The sequence below is a fragment of the Mesitornis unicolor genome, unplaced genomic scaffold, assembly GCF_000695765.1.
Source record: "Mesitornis unicolor isolate BGI_N332 unplaced genomic scaffold, ASM69576v1 scaffold36900, whole genome shotgun sequence".
In the NCBI taxonomy this organism is placed as follows: Eukaryota; Metazoa; Chordata; class Aves; order Mesitornithiformes; family Mesitornithidae; genus Mesitornis; species Mesitornis unicolor.
In genome coordinates, this window is record NW_010160931.1 from 26,194 (window position 1) to 42,054 (window position 15,861).

The 15,861-nt window shown below is 35.4% G+C and overlaps 1 protein-coding gene across 1 annotated transcript in view; it reads right to left on the minus strand.

Annotated features, from left to right (window-relative positions):
* The window catches only part of LOC104546144 (homer protein homolog 1), a gene marked incomplete at both ends in the record, with an annotated part of 37,303 nt that extends 22,790 nt beyond the window's left edge, over positions 1–14,513 (minus strand). Inside the window, 3 exons of the mRNA XM_010191456.1 lie at positions 1,791–1,933; positions 9,597–9,689; positions 14,382–14,513. Of these exons, the coding sequence (XP_010189758.1) occupies positions 1,791–1,933; positions 9,597–9,689; positions 14,382–14,513 (368 nt within the window). The remainder of the gene's footprint in view (positions 1–1,790; positions 1,934–9,596; positions 9,690–14,381) is intronic.
* Positions 14,514–15,861: the final 1,348 nt, after the last annotated feature.

The following is a 15,861-nucleotide window of genomic DNA, read 5'->3' on the forward strand; positions in this document are numbered from 1 at the left end:
GCCCATTTAATGAGAACTAACATAATCCTGAAGTCTCACTGTCCACCTCTTTCATGCATGTATTTCATGCATCTTTATTTATTTATAATAAATAAATAATCTTTATTTATTTATAATAAAAACCTTACCTAGACTAAAATTCCATTCATTTCAAAGGGGCTTAAAAAACTGCATTTTCTTCAGTAATAGCTCACTAACAAAACTGAAGCTACCATTAGCAAGATAAAACTCTGGTCTTTTGAGAATCATCAAGAGAAGTGACCCTCAAAGTGCAGAGTTATTGTCAGAAGACCAATTCTAGCTAGTGGCATTTAACAGGACAAAAAACTAACACCAGGCACTCACACTGCATACATGAAGTAGATAGAAAAATACAAAGCACATAGAAGTTTTGTAACCTCTGTTCTATACCACCAAAATTACAACTGAGTAGATTCAAAACACATCTTCAGTCATGCTCAGTGCAGAGTAAGGAGTAGTTACTATGTCAGCATACCAGAAAACATATTTACATATGCAGAATGAGAGAGGAGATCTTGCAGCTATCATTTTTTAACAAAACAAACACTATTCATGTGTGGACTTTATCACAACTCCTTTTCACAAAAATATTGATAGAGAACTCCAGCACACATACAGTTAAATGAACTCGTTACAAAACACTGGTAGATGTGCAACATTTGTAATATTCCATCAATATGCACACAGCATTCTTACAAAGCATCATTTCTTCTAAAACATATTAATAGATCCACTGGTGACAGTTGAAGTATAAAAATAAACACAACCACTCCGTTAAAAAATTAGTGCAAAAGTGAATCCTTTTTTCATATTTGAAAATGTGTTATTTTTTCCAGATACGTTTAATAGTACTATTCTCTTACAAAAAACAAGTCCTCCACAATTCCAATTCCACCTCTGCTCATTCTGAATTGCATGACATATCTGATGTCCTAGTATTCCCCAACCTTTGATCAAGAACTCTTAAACTCTATGTAAACTGAATTAGACAAGTTTTTTTTAAAAAAATCTAGTATTTCTAGCTTTGCTCTAAGTTTATTTAGTGTTTCAGTTACTCCCCATGGTCTCAACACAGTATGTGTCTTATTGAGAGTGATCCATTTACAGCAGTTTCTAAGAGGCGAGATATATCCATCTTAACTCATAATTTGTATCATTAAATAAAAAATCCTAGCTTTCTTAAAGAACAACAGAGCACAGCATTCCTAATGCAACTAGTTATAATTTGGTATGAAGCAGAACTACATTTCTCTAATATTTTAAAAAAATGTTGAAAAATGTTTTCATCTGTCAAGAGAACTGTTCAATTAAACACTGCTTTAAACTTCATAATACAGAGCTGTTGCAAGAGTCCCTTTTCTTCCAACAACTCACCAATGAAAGGCTAAAATCCAGTCCTACCAGTCATTTAAAGAATGTGTGCAAAATAATTTAATCAGAGTATTATGAAGCAGTTAATTTTACTAAGATCTCAGACACTGAAATAATGCTTCCTGTTAAAGGGATACCTGCACTAACCAGTGTTAAAGGGCTAGTGCTAAGCCAATTAAACTCTAAAGTAACGTTCCCCCAAACTTTATTCCAAGAGATCTTCTCAAACATGTTTTTTCCTTAAAAGAAAGACTATGTTGCAAATTTGAAAGCCACTCCAGTTTTTGGGGGGTGTTTGGGTTTGGTGGGGTTTTTTTCTGCACAATATGGAAGACGGTCCCTTTAACAAGGAAGGAGACAGGCATCACTTAATCAGGATGTGGGAATGGAATCTGTACCTATGGGTAAATGGCAATGCGTTCTGGGTTGGTTCAGCCCTTGGTTCTGAGTTCTGTGTCACTTCTGGCGTCGCTCTCTCATCATCTGTCCCATTAATACTCTCTGGTGTTAAAGGAGACTGAATATCCCCTCCAGCTGATTCCTTAAGTAAAACAAACAACACATTAAAATTACAAACTGATCTGCTCAGAAAGGCGCTGTGCTTATAAGCACTAACATTAATTCTTAAATGCTACACAAATTTTAGGTAGTATTAATGTGAGGCTCAGATTTCCAGCATCCTTCATGGTCATATTTCATAATACAAATTTTACTTAGAAGTATATTACCATAAGATTCACATTATCTTGTACAAAACACAGCTGACGTATGAATTATTTGCAAGTATCCAGCCTACTGCGTATTACAGAGCTCTCTCTTACCTTGTATTACATTCAGCCCTCATCCTGCTACATGATGTGCAGTTATTGACACCCAGGATTCTTGTCTCTTCCTTTATATTCCAACATGATGACACAAACAATTCTGGTATTTGTTTCAAAATCTAGCTTTCATATTGTTTATTAACAAAAGTGTCCAGTGGAAGTGCCACTGGTGTGTGTTCACAGTTTCACCTATGAGTTATCTTGTTCAGTAGTGGAAGTGTCACTGGTGTGTGTTCACAGTTTCACCTGTGAGTTATCTTGTTCAGTAGAGTCCTTGCAAAATTTTTGTAGGCACATCACTCTGGTCTAGCTCCTGCTGGTCATGGTATTACCTGGGAAGGAGAATACTCCAGCTACACCCAGGCAGTTTATACCTGAAAAATTTAATGGCTCCCTCCCGGCAGAAGGCACTGGTATGGTTTTAATCACCCTTTGTCACGCCAACATGTACATTTGTGTTTTGGCCAACAAGCACCATTCGATAATTTCTAGTCACTGAAAAGTACTTTTTTATACAAAGTACACCCTCGCAGCCCACATCCTATGTTAGTACATTATAGGCTTTTCCAACCGTGTATGTGGCTTAATTTTAGTATTTTCTTTCCTATTATATTTTTTTTAAAGTAACAATTTTTTTCAGGTGCTAAGCAAGTCATACAAGCTAAGCAGCTCATCTTGATTTTAAAATGTTTTAGTAGGCTTTTAGTGATCAAGTGGTAGCTTTAGCTCTTAAGATAGAAGAGTTTCATGAATAGAGTTCAATTGATGTTATGGAGGTGTGTCTAAACAAGAGGACCACTTGAATTACAGAACATCCAAAAACTAAGCAACTCCTATGATAAAACTGATATTTAATGTTATTAAACTGAAGCACAATCACAGATTCTGGAAGGCCAGCAGCTCCTCTTTCCAGACCTTTAACATTCTGCATAGAAAGCCGAAGAACTGCAACCTCAGAAGGAATTGCAAAGTATTTGAAGATGGCCATGATCTTACAAGATCAGGGTTTAATTTTGAGCTTCCACTTGTAGCCTTCTACAAGTTTACAAGGATAAGGCTTTTTCGAAGTCAATACTGAATGTGACCTTTCATCTATAGGAAATGTCCTTGACTTTGAGACTTAACTAGATGAAAAAACTCAGTTATTTTAAAGAAAGTAAGATCTGGCTGTTACAATCTTCCACACCTTTCTGGTGTCCCTTAACCAAAAATATTGTACTTCAGTGTTTTCATTGCACTTTATATTACATTAAGCATTTGCAGCAAAACAACTGTCAAACTTTTGCTTTTATTCTGCCATATTTATCACAAAGTATCTCACTCTACTACTTGAATAGTAGGTGATACAACATTTTAATACTGACTTCAAGTTCTATTACATTTAGCCTTCATCAAGTTATCCAGAGCACTCATTCTGCACCTTATTAAATCCCTACAGATTTAAAAGCAGTAATTATTAGCTTACACTGATTTAATTTCAGAGATAGAAACTGTTATTTATTATATAAATGTATTTTTTATTATACAGTGCAAATTGTTACCTACTTTCAGGAAGAATCTTGTTATTTTATAGAATTATTATTTTAAGTGTTAATACTAAAAGTCAAAATTAAATCTTGATTTTTACAGAACAATTTTACTTAACTGAAACTGAAGTAAGTATGGAAGGAGAGCAAAGCTGGCAAGATAATAAGGCAAATCAATTCTTTTATACAGATTATATGTGTTTGTCCATTATTATCTGATTTGATAAACACTTTCCACTGACATTAAATGAAAGCCTTCATGGACCCAAGAGTTTCTCTTTTCTTTCCTCCACTTCCCAAACCACACTGGGTATTCTAAAAAATATATACCACACCCTACAAAATCTAGATGGCTTGTATCTTTAAGCTAAAATTCCTACAACACTATTATTAGATACATAAAAAGTCAGAGCTTACCTAATTAAAATGTTTTAAGGGTGAATGCTTAAAAATTATTTCAGCAGAAGAAAAAAAAAAGTGCAAGTTCCACCTAGGCTTATTTTTCAGTAAAGCACTCTCATAGACTTCTAATGTAAATGAAATTCAAGTGACCAAAACTAATGCAGACAAACATCACAGTCTGTGTAATACCTAAAGGTTCACTGCCGCAGATTCATGATTCTGTATGAACAAGAGAAGTATCAGATTCTAGTTTGTATTTCTTCCACCAATAATACAGGTTAATCAGTGCTCTCACACACTCACAACTACCTCTGCCTGATAAATAATATATTTGCAGTCAACTCTAAAAAAGTTGGCTATAAATAAAGCACTAAAGACAACAGAAAAAGCCACTTACACTGAACAATTTATTTACAAATGTTTTCAAATAGTATGTTCCCATATTTTATTAATTAGAGTAAAAGAATTTTAGAAACATTTCTGTGAGATGTTCATATGTAATAAAGTTCTTATTCCATACCATTACAGCTTCACACATCTACTCCAGATTTTTCAGAGTTAGGGAAAAACTTAAAAAGACATTTTCACCCTTCCCTTCTAGCTGTGAGAGCAGGTAGTTCTAACATTCAACTGTATAGACACTATATGGAAAAAAAAACCAACCAGTGCTTAAATTGAAAATGACAAGTTTTCCTGTAAATCAATGATATATTTTAAGGGCTCTTATGTCCCACTCATGACAGCTACAAATAGATACTTCATGCATTTGAAAAGAAAGCATTAACAGCTCTCCTGTGGTATAAAACCACTATTGTATCACAGATCGGTTTCTAGAGAACACTGAACTCACCGATCACTCACCAGTACTGGACTTACACATGGGCTGAGGATTAGTAGTCTTCTAAATGACAAGTAAATGTGAGAGTCTGACTTAGGTATATTTTGCTATTTAAGAGTTTGTTAGAGATCTGTACTGTCTGAAGGAGCTCTAGCCCTACTAAACTTAAATGTAACAGAAGGGAATTCATCAAAAGATGCCTTAAATTTTAAAATCTTATAAAAAAATGCATACACTCACAAAAGAGTCTTTGAAGTAAAACAAGCAGACTTCACAGCACATATCAAGCCACCTTTTAATGATGACTCAATAGGGAATGGAAGAAAAGGAGGAGTAGGTGGTTCTAAAATCATGAACAAAGCAAACTAATTCCAGTTTGGTTTCTTACCAAGAATTATACTGTTTTCTCATTGAGTATTCCAAACACTTCATTGGCATTGCTGTTCTTCATAGTGCCTCTCTGTTCAGTACTGACTGGCAACGGCGTAAGTCCGCCAGCTACAGATTCAGATACCATTGCACATGTGAAACATTTGTTCCACTATATAAATTCATGTAACATCCCAGAAAGCTTTTTCCATAAGCTTTGTAAGTAATTGCTATACTTCTACAAAGGAAAAGTTAACAGGTGATAAACCATGACAATTTTGCCAAAACCAACCCATTCCTTGCAGTAAATAATACTGTGATTCTAAAACTTTTCAGGCAATAGCTATTCCTAATATGCTGCATAAGAGGAGCTCAGAATCACAAACAAGACTATTTTGAGTAAATTACTCACCATGCAATTTAATCTGTAATGACTGGGGGTCAAAAGAAATATCAATATGAGGACATGTTCTTGCTTAGAGAAAAAGAACTGAGGTTCAGACTGCAGTCGGTTGTAAGACTGATTGGGTGAGACTGCAAACAGCACAAACTGCTCTGGTTCTGTACTTGAACCTAATTAAGGGTAGTTTAAAAAAGAAAAAAAAGGAGGGGGACACAGCTTTTAGGCTATTGGTTCATGCAGCTCAGTGAACTTCAGATCAAAGTGCTGCTCTTTCAGTACATAGGCAAGCTTGTAACTGAAAACAGACCATGGATGCCTTGTCACTGTAAGATCCATGAGTTCATGACATCAGCAAGATAATTCCCTATATTAAAAGATGGGTCTGGGAAACAGAAGGTGGCACATCAGGGGAGCCAGTATTTTAGTTTTATATAAACAAGATAAGAGCATTGCAAAGCTTTATGACCTAAGGCTGAGTTAAAGGAAAACCAGATGGGGTACCTATGTGCACAGGTGATCTTAGAAGTACCAAAATAGACAACTTATTTCTAGACAGAAGCCTACAGTTGTACCAGGTATAGATAAAGTTTGTATTTTTATATCAATCTATCTTAATACAGATGGGTCAAAAGTACAAGTTCTCTGACACGGAAACAATACTTTCTTCTCCATTTCAAGAAAGCACTGTGCACTCTGTGGGACTTACACATAACAAAGCAGCATCTCTGGTGTAATTTGTTGATCCTGGCCACTGATTTTCTCTGGATAAGTTAAGATCTTTTTATAGTCAAGGTAAATGGTGATTTTATATATTATCTGAAATTAAAGCAAAGCCTGCTGGTAAATAGGAGGAGAACAGGCAGTATTAAAGAAACAGTAAGAATGCAGAGTTTAAAATTAGCAGCAGCATAGCTTGGGGGAAAAGGGACTCTTGCCATTAAGTAATTGCTAATTGGGCTGTGTATTGTTTTCCTTCTACTGTGTGGTTCACACACACACACATACACACACACTCAAAAGCCAAAGAATACATGCCATCAGATGAAACAGTATATCGAAAAAAATACTCCACACAGAACTACTACTTCCTGGCCATTGAGGCACTTTTCCGGCCTAGAAATATCTACCCAAACAGTATTGACATTTTGCTAAAGCTCTTAGCACCTTAGAGAAGCAGCCTAACTGCAGTGGACTTTTGGTAAGATTCTTCTTAAGTTTTGACATGGCTAACTCTGGTAAGCACTTGAATTACAAATACATATTCTGTTTCTGAGTTATATCTTGTTTTCTATTTCTTCACAAAAGGTTTTTGCAAGACATTCAGAATTGAAACTCACACGTACCAGTAGTATTTGCAGGGTCACATCAAATGATAGTGAATAGAAACTACCTCAAGCAGGGTTTTGTTACACTAGTTCTAGAAGTATTTTAATAAAGATTCAATTTGTAGGGATATAATGAGTGCAGAAAAAAGCACATGTACTGTTTCTCTTCTAGAATTGTGTAGAAGAGAGGGTGGGCAATGTATCATATCTGGTACTTTAATTAACTGGTAAATAATAAGGGTATTTTTAAAGCAGAACTAAGAAAAATATAACATTTTATCGAAGTTTGACCTGTATATTTTACAGTTTTGATATGCAGTGTCTTCCTACCTGTTATTAATTTAATGCAGAAGGTTATCTGCAAGTCCAAAACAGCAGAGGGACTGACACTTGTAGCTAACCAGGTTACCATTACAAAGCTCACTATTCACATGCCTTTTCTGTCGAAGCTTCCCAGAAAAGTCAGGTTCCTGTGAAGTCTTAACTGGCCATTGAAAATACGTCCTTCCTCTTTTACCCTCCCTCTCCACAAAGTATCCCTAATGCAAAAGGGAAAAGAGCTGTAAAATGATTGAGAAAAGCAACACTTGAATTATTTGCCTTGCAGCCACTTTTTAGCACACGATCAAAATGACAGCAAGTGCTCCTTCAAGTGTCTCTGGACCTATCTTCCGCCTAGTCATAAATCTCTTTGAATGAGCCCCAGTGTCACGTAAGTAAGTGCTCATATTTGCCATGAAGCCATCGCTTCTCATCTGCTCCAAACTCTTAAGTTCCCGATTCAACTCCTTTCTCTCTGGGGAACGAATAAGCATTAAGTATGTGAAGACTATTATGATGATGTGTCAGCACTTGCACTAACTGTAGCTTTCAGAATAATACACTAACTTATCAACACAGTGAAAAGCCAAGAGATGAAAACTAAGTTCTGAATATGAAATTATTCCTAAGTGTGCAGTAATTAAATTGCAGCTCTCAATGTGCATTACAGAATCGTTCAAGGTAACAATTCTGTAACTGCCTACAGTATAAAATGTTAGGTTCCAATTGTAAAAGGAAATCTGTACAGGAAAATGAACAATATTAATAGCACCTACAGTTTGAGAGAAAGCTTTAACCCTGGGCAGCTGCTAGACAAAAGCGTCTTGTCTCTGAGTGAGTAGTTCAAATTTATGTCCAAACCAAATAAGTCACTCCATTTGACAGTGTCAGATTTAACTTCTGAGTCCAGACTACTAATCAATATGTCAAGAAAGAAGCACAGTAATTGTTTTGTCCATAATATTGAGTAACTAGAAGCCCAACTGAAGCACTGCACTGTTTCTAAAGCCAAGTGTACACTAGGTTATAATACTGAAATACTTACTTCCCTTATCTCTGTGTTTGTGTATGGAATTTATCAGCAATTTAGATACAGACAAGAAAACTATTTTTTTAAAAAAAGAATGTCTTATTTTTCACCTGTTACAGTAGAGTAAGCAGTTTCCCATTAATAGCAAAAGCCAACCTAGCACTTGGGCAAAATGCCTACTGAGAAAACAACATGAGGTTGGTTCATTGTGTATATTCTTGTGGTTTCCACTGACTTATCTTGAAAGGACATCTTTGATCAGGACCATAATACATGCAAAGCACCCAAGAGATGCACTGATCCAATGAACAATGACTCCCCAGAAAAGAAGACTCAGTTGCGTTAATCCTAAAGGAATCCCTGCCATAGTTTTATAGCTGCTTCATCCTCCAAGAAAAGGAATTACCTTTTCCTTCACTATTGCTTAAAACAAAGCAAACAGCTACACACAGAGCCAGAAACACTGGGCTGCAGGGCAGGACTGAAGGGGCATAAAAGACTCATGCAATTTCTTTTCTCAAAACAACTTCAAAGCATTAATTTTCAGGTAAACTAATTTTAGGCATGACTAATGTAAAAGTGACTATATTAATTTATCTTCTTGTTAGGGCTATATTATCACGTCTTGTGATATCTTTTATAAACTGTTCCTTTACATCTGGCTGTTATAAAAATCCAGAACCAGTATGTGAATCTGTCATCTTCATTCAGCACATTTCACAAGTGAATACTACACAGTAGGAAATAAGTAAAAACAGTTTGCTGTTTTAACTTTGATTGTTGTAGTGATTATTCTATGAAAGTCCTTTACAGTGCACTGCCTGAAGTTTCACAGGTACAATAAGAAAAAAACATAAAAGGTGTTTACTATAGATTTCCTTATATAACTGCTCACCATGGTTACCCATTTTCTGGGGAAAGCTCAAAGGAAGGAATGGGAATAAACTAAAGGCCCATTTTATTTTAAAGCAAGTCACTTTGATGCTTCTGTAGTGTACGTTAAGTGTCTTTTTAGACTTCTTGACGCTTCCAGCTGACTGTTGAGAGGATTCAGGGTAACTGGGAATTACCCCATTCATTTTTAATACAACATGTGTGTGTAAGATACAATACAGTAAGCAGCACAGATGTGAAGTACAAGGCTTGAATCGGGCAATAAGACTCACTTGAGAGGGTGTACTTGTTAGCTCCATCTTTTCTTGGGATTTTTCCTTTGCTAGTCGTGCAGCTTCTTTGAATTCCTGAAATTTTTCAGCAAACTGAAGGTACATATGTTTCAAAAAAAAGGAAAAAGAGAAAGAGTAGACATGAAGTAGTACTTTACATGCAGAACAGAATGCTGTACTTAACATTTTACGAAGTCAAGTTCTGTCAGAATTTTTAAGTTTTTCTCCTTATTAGATACTCATTTAAGTGAGTTACACAGTGATACACCTTTCAATACCTTTCAGACATAACATACACTGTTTATATACCAGGAAAATTATGATGCAATGAAGTTTGATCTGCTGCTGATAGTGTTAAAAAACCTCACCTCAAAGATAGCTAATAATAGTGACAAGCTGCCTTACACAGCTGCTTTCAGATTCAGGTTTTACTCTCCTCTTGACAGCAAACAAGCTGGCTCTGAAGCCTATTGTGGTCACTGTTAGCACAGAGCTATCAATGGGCTTCATTCTTTCATGACTGAAACAATACTGATTTCTTCCCAAATTTTAACAGCACTTATGATGTCAATAGCTAATTAGGAAAGCAGCAGTGGGAATACCGAGTCAAGTTCATTTCTTGACTGTTCATTGACATCAATCAAGTTAAAGAACAAATTCATTGAACTAAACATTTGCATCTACTGAACACTAATCAAAGAACTGCATATTGAACTGCCATATGAAGCCTGATTTCTATGCTACATGTACCTCTTGCAGCAAATAACTAAAGCAGAAATTCAGAAGTACATGTACCCTAAAACGTGACAGATTAAATCAATTTATAAAGAATAGGGACTAGTTTATCTGGCTAGAAAAAATTTTGGCTTCATAGATCTCAGCTTGATGCTACACTAATTGCTACAGTAGTCACACATTTGTTTTTGTTTCCTACTGCTTTTACACAGAACATTATCTTATTATAAACAGCTTAGGACTGAAATGTTTCTGCAAAAACATTGGAAGCTTCATCAACAGCTCCTAGATCTCTCCAGGAGCAATATACAAATAAATTGTTTTGCACTGTCTGTATTTAGAAGGGACATAGGCTACCCTTTTTGTAACACAATCTCCTCAAGTATTTTCAATCAGAACTTCACTTGCCATGCAAAACATAAAAAACTTCATTGTCTTTAAATGTCCTGGTAGGCTATTAGTATTTGATGAAATATAATTTATTTCCTCTTGCATCCTATATTTTACCTGTCAACCTGTTTAAAAGCATACATTTCCTGAATATAGGAGACAGAAGATACAACCCTGAAAGTCTAATCCAGCATCAAAAAACGTCTCAGAACAGATGATAAAATTGGCAACAGATCATCAGAACTATAAAATACTTATTTATGACTTGTACATAGACCTCAAAATGTGATGGGTAGCCTATTATTTAAATCAGCTTTTAGACCTGAGGATTGGTAAATGGAAAACATGATGCTGAGGTTTAGAATAAATGGCTGAAGACATACAAGGTAGTACATATGACATTCTGTATCACAGTGGCAGAAACTGTAAAAGAATATATAATAGACAGATAAATAGATAATGTTCTAAGAAAGAGCAAACAAGGTTAATGTAGTAGAAATTTTCACAAATTTACTGGAATTCCTTGAAATAGTCAGGTGACGGTTAATAGCAATCTCTTGACAAAATTCTTAAATAACAAAAATGAGAACTCATGGAATGAAAGGAAAGGTTCTCTGGAGAATCAATATTTTAAAGAAATTATTAAAAAACATGCAAGGAGACTACAAGAGCACTTTTGCCATTTAGCATACTCTTAAATTATATGGAATAAATCAGGTCAACTAATTCAAATGGGTCAGAGAGCAAACCTGAAAAAGAGTATTTCTTCTCATATATCAGGATACTATCAAAATCAGAGACATATATTTAATGAGAAAGTCATATGTTTTTTTCTGAAAATCATGGGACATTCTGTTCCTCCTACTGCTGCAGCAAGAGGGACCTTGCTAGTGAATCCTAATCCTGTGCAAGTAACATTCTTCAACATAAAAATCATCTTTCAAGTAGCACTGACTTCTGGTGGAACAGCTTTGAGGTGAATTTGTGGTCTAACATCTTGAGAAAAGGCTTAATGAAGATAGATAAATGTTTAATTAATTTTCTTCTATACTGCTTGTAGGAGAAGCTCATTAGAGTGCCATTATTTTTCTATAAGATACTCTCACTCAGCTAATTTTTAGTCACAATAATTGGATAGAAAGAGGTTACTGCTGTTGTACTCTACTCTAGTAATTAGTTTAGGAGGACAAAGGCACACAAACCAAAAAAGAACAGTCCAAAAGTCAAACATTTGCTACAAGGTAAGCAGACAATAATCTGAGAACTAGCCATTCATTCTGTCTGCTCTGATTACTCGCTTTGTTAACCTGTTGAAATCAGCCACAGACCAGACTAAGTTTTTTGTGGTTGGAGGCTGTTTTTTGCTCATTGGAACTTGAAATATTTCATTGGGGCCCAAAGACACTACTGGAAAACAAATTACATACAACAGGGCTGTTCACTTAAAAACTTGGATAAATCAAACACAGAAAAGAAGTTCCAGAATCAATTTTTAAGGCAACTTTTAGAAGCAACCTGTTTCTGAACAAATCCATTAATACAATGTATTTGTTAGCCTTGTTATTAATATGCAGTAGTACCAAGAGCCTTGAATTGGATTTCATGTCATACAGTGCTAGGTGTACCAAAGAGTGCTCTGGTAAACCTGACTACAATGCCAGTGCACAGACATGAGAGATAGTAACCTGAGCAAAGAGAAAAGACAAGAAAGAGAATATAGATGTGATTTCTCTAAAACTACACAGAAGATCCAGGGTTTCTAATTCAGTTTTTCTGATTCCAAGACCAACATACCTACCAAGACAAGTGACTGAATAGAATATAATCTGAAGTTTCCTTTCCTCCAACAAAAATGTCTTTTAAATTTAAACCACCATCAAAGGTTTTACCTTTATGAATTTTAGTAGCAATGATCAGCAAATTCAACCCACATGAAAATTAATTTGATAATTAAAACATAATACAACAGGAGCAGTTTGCTGAAAAAGTTCTGAAGATTCATCACCATAAGCCTCAGAAAAGGTCTGTGACTTTGTATTTTTCTCAAAAGATCTGCATATTCTTTGCAAAACATAGCAATCTGAGTAGCTGCTAATCAAATACATACTTAAGACAAAATATCTACTGTAGCTTTTCAGATTATTTTTTCAACAGCAATATAAAGTTTTAAGACAAGGGCATACTCAAAACTCTTAGACATCCATTTGAGGGCAGTGAGTGTGGGATTGAAACAACGTAATTAAGAAGGCAGTAAGTAACACATGAGAAGAGCTAGAAAAGAGTCTACGATAGGACACATAAAAAACCAGAAATATTGTCACTGGCAAGAATAACCTAGTGTTTCTAGTCAGGAAAACACAGAGTGTGCATGACTACAGAAGACTACATCCCTCCAAAGAAGCATTCTGTGATTAAGAAAAACAAACTAGTCTGTGAGAGCAGTAAACCAAATTAGCATTTATGGCAAATCCATGGAAATACTAAGAAAAGTTACTACCATGTTGGTAAGGAAGTGCCTCTAGGACATACACACCAATTTAAGTAAGTGACAAAGCTTCCAAGTTTACTGAAGCAATGTCACAAATGCACATGCAGTATTAGTATAATTCAGAATTTTCTGTCTTTGTGTTGCTTCATGGAAATGAAAGCTATCCGATTATGAAAGGAAGAAATCTTACAAGTGTAACACTTGTCCAAATAAAGCAGATGTACTGGTTCACATTCTAATGGCTGGTATGATTATTTCTTAAATAACAAGACAATCATTATTCCTTCCTTAAACATGTACTATACATTCCTTTTATTGTACCTGGGTTTCCATGTCTTTTGTATATTTCAAAGATCAAAATTCTCTGCTTAATGTGGAACCATGTTCTTACACTAAACAGAAATTCTTCATTTGAAGAAAAACAACACTGGCTTGTACAGATTCCTAGTCTCATCTACCAGAGTATTATCAATAGCAATAGGTATTGTAAAAAGGGTGCTCAGAGAAACTGTACCATCGCTTTGAGAAACAGGGTTACTGCTTTCCCTGGAATAAGACATATTTTCCTCTTGCACAAGTAGACCAGAAAAAAAACCTCACGTATGGCACAGAGTTTCTTTAATAAACATTTCATTTAATAAACAAGAAGATGGAGTTTTCTTTTACACTGAATATATTTCCCACTAGCTTTACCTTAAGCCTGCAGACATTGAAATACCTGTAAATCGATGCACTACATTGTAGAAAAGTGAAAATGAATGTGGTTTAAAAGACAAAAATGCATCTGAAGACTACCAACAATTTTCTTAGGAGATCCAAATACAGTAGAAACACTAACTTGTCTACTCCTTCAAATTCCATAATGAAAAACTGTAATGGAAGAACAACCTTAAAAAAAAAAGAGAAACTTAACAAGTAAGTAATTGGAAACCGTTAATGACATACACTGTGATAGCTTAAATTTCCCTCTTTTCCTACATCACTTAAAAGAAAATTTCCAGTTATCACACTTTGTCTTGTTTTTTTACATTATAAGAATCAATACAGAATATTTCTTCGTAATTTTTTTTAAATAACAACAGTAACAAGCACTAAGTCAATATACAATGAGCGGGAATCAAATCTGCTTAAGTCACTTGACTAGCTGAATAGTTGCCACTGGTCATACTTACTTTTGACAGGTGATGTTCAGATGAAAATCCCAAGCCATAGACTGTATTTGCCCTGCTGTCTGCCCACTGGCCAAACTTCTGGGATGTTTTAGTAAATGTCATGTTGGGGGTGATAGTGCTATTTATTATTGCCTGAAAAAAAGTAACAGGTGTAAAAAAAGCATTTTGTGGTTTTGCTTTGTTTTCTTTTTAAGACTACTCATAAATGAAAATACCAGTACTGTAGCCAGGTTTCTGTGCATGCTGAATGAGACAAACATTGGGAACTAGGGAACAGTTTTCTAATTCAATCACAGCTAAAACTGCAAAAGCATATTTTTGCATATATTCTGCAAAAGGAGAAAAAGCTGGGGGGGGCACTTGTTTGCAATTGCAAGCAGTCATTTAGTAGTTAGCAAGTCTAAAAAAAGTCCTTTAAAGCATCTCCATAGGCTAATGAGATCAGAATAGTAAAGTACTTTTTTGTCTCACAAGTGTATTTCTCTGTCCCCTAAGGCAACATTTCTCAGGCTTCACTGTAAGCTTCACTGTTGCAGCTCCCCCCACCCCTATTGCATATGCGATTCTCACTGGAAAACATACAATAAAGCAAGAAGCACAATTTCTTTTTTAAGTTTCTGTATTACAACAAGCTGTTTTTCCTTTACACAGACAACCATGCCTAGCACTGACAGGGTCATACATTAACTAATCAAGAAGTGCTACTCTTAGAATAATTTTTCTTCTCTAGTTGTTATAAACAGGATGGAATAAACACATCCCCCAGCATACAACTTCAGCTAATGTAAACAAAAAAATGCAAATATTAGATGATAGGCAGGTTCAACTAAAAGCAACTGAAGTTTTACCATGGATTTCAACAGTATTTCCATCACATCAAAGTTTGTCTAACATATTCTAAACCTGCAATGTGGAACTGTCCAGCTGACTTAATGACAAGCTAAAGATTTATAGTGACAACAACAAGTTCATTTAACTACAAAACTGATGTTTAATACAGTTTATAACCAGCCAACATGGGCAAGAGAGACTAGCCATAAACCCAAAGATATATGTATTTGAAGTATATCTTTCTCATATATCTGGTGCCACGAAGAGTTTCAGCCACATTTGTTAAATAATTCACAGCCCTTTTCATTAATTACTGGTGCTTTGTAACACCCACGTGAAAGAGGACTTCCTTAAAACTTCCCAGAAAATAGCACATACTGTGAGCAGAACAATTCAGCAAGAATCTTTCTTACATGCCAGTTGCTCTGCTCCAAGTATTATTGCCAGGATGTGTCCTACTGCAGCTGTCTTACAGTAGTGAGCTGGGAATCTTTTGAACATCAGCATGCATGTTTTCTGCATCCATGAAATCATAACCCCTGTCTTAGCCCTGGCAGTTCAAAGTCAGTGATTTCTGAAGAATCCTAAAGCAGCAACAAAATCCAAAGGGTCCAAACCAACAGAGAAGGCAGAGTTACTGAATGCCTTC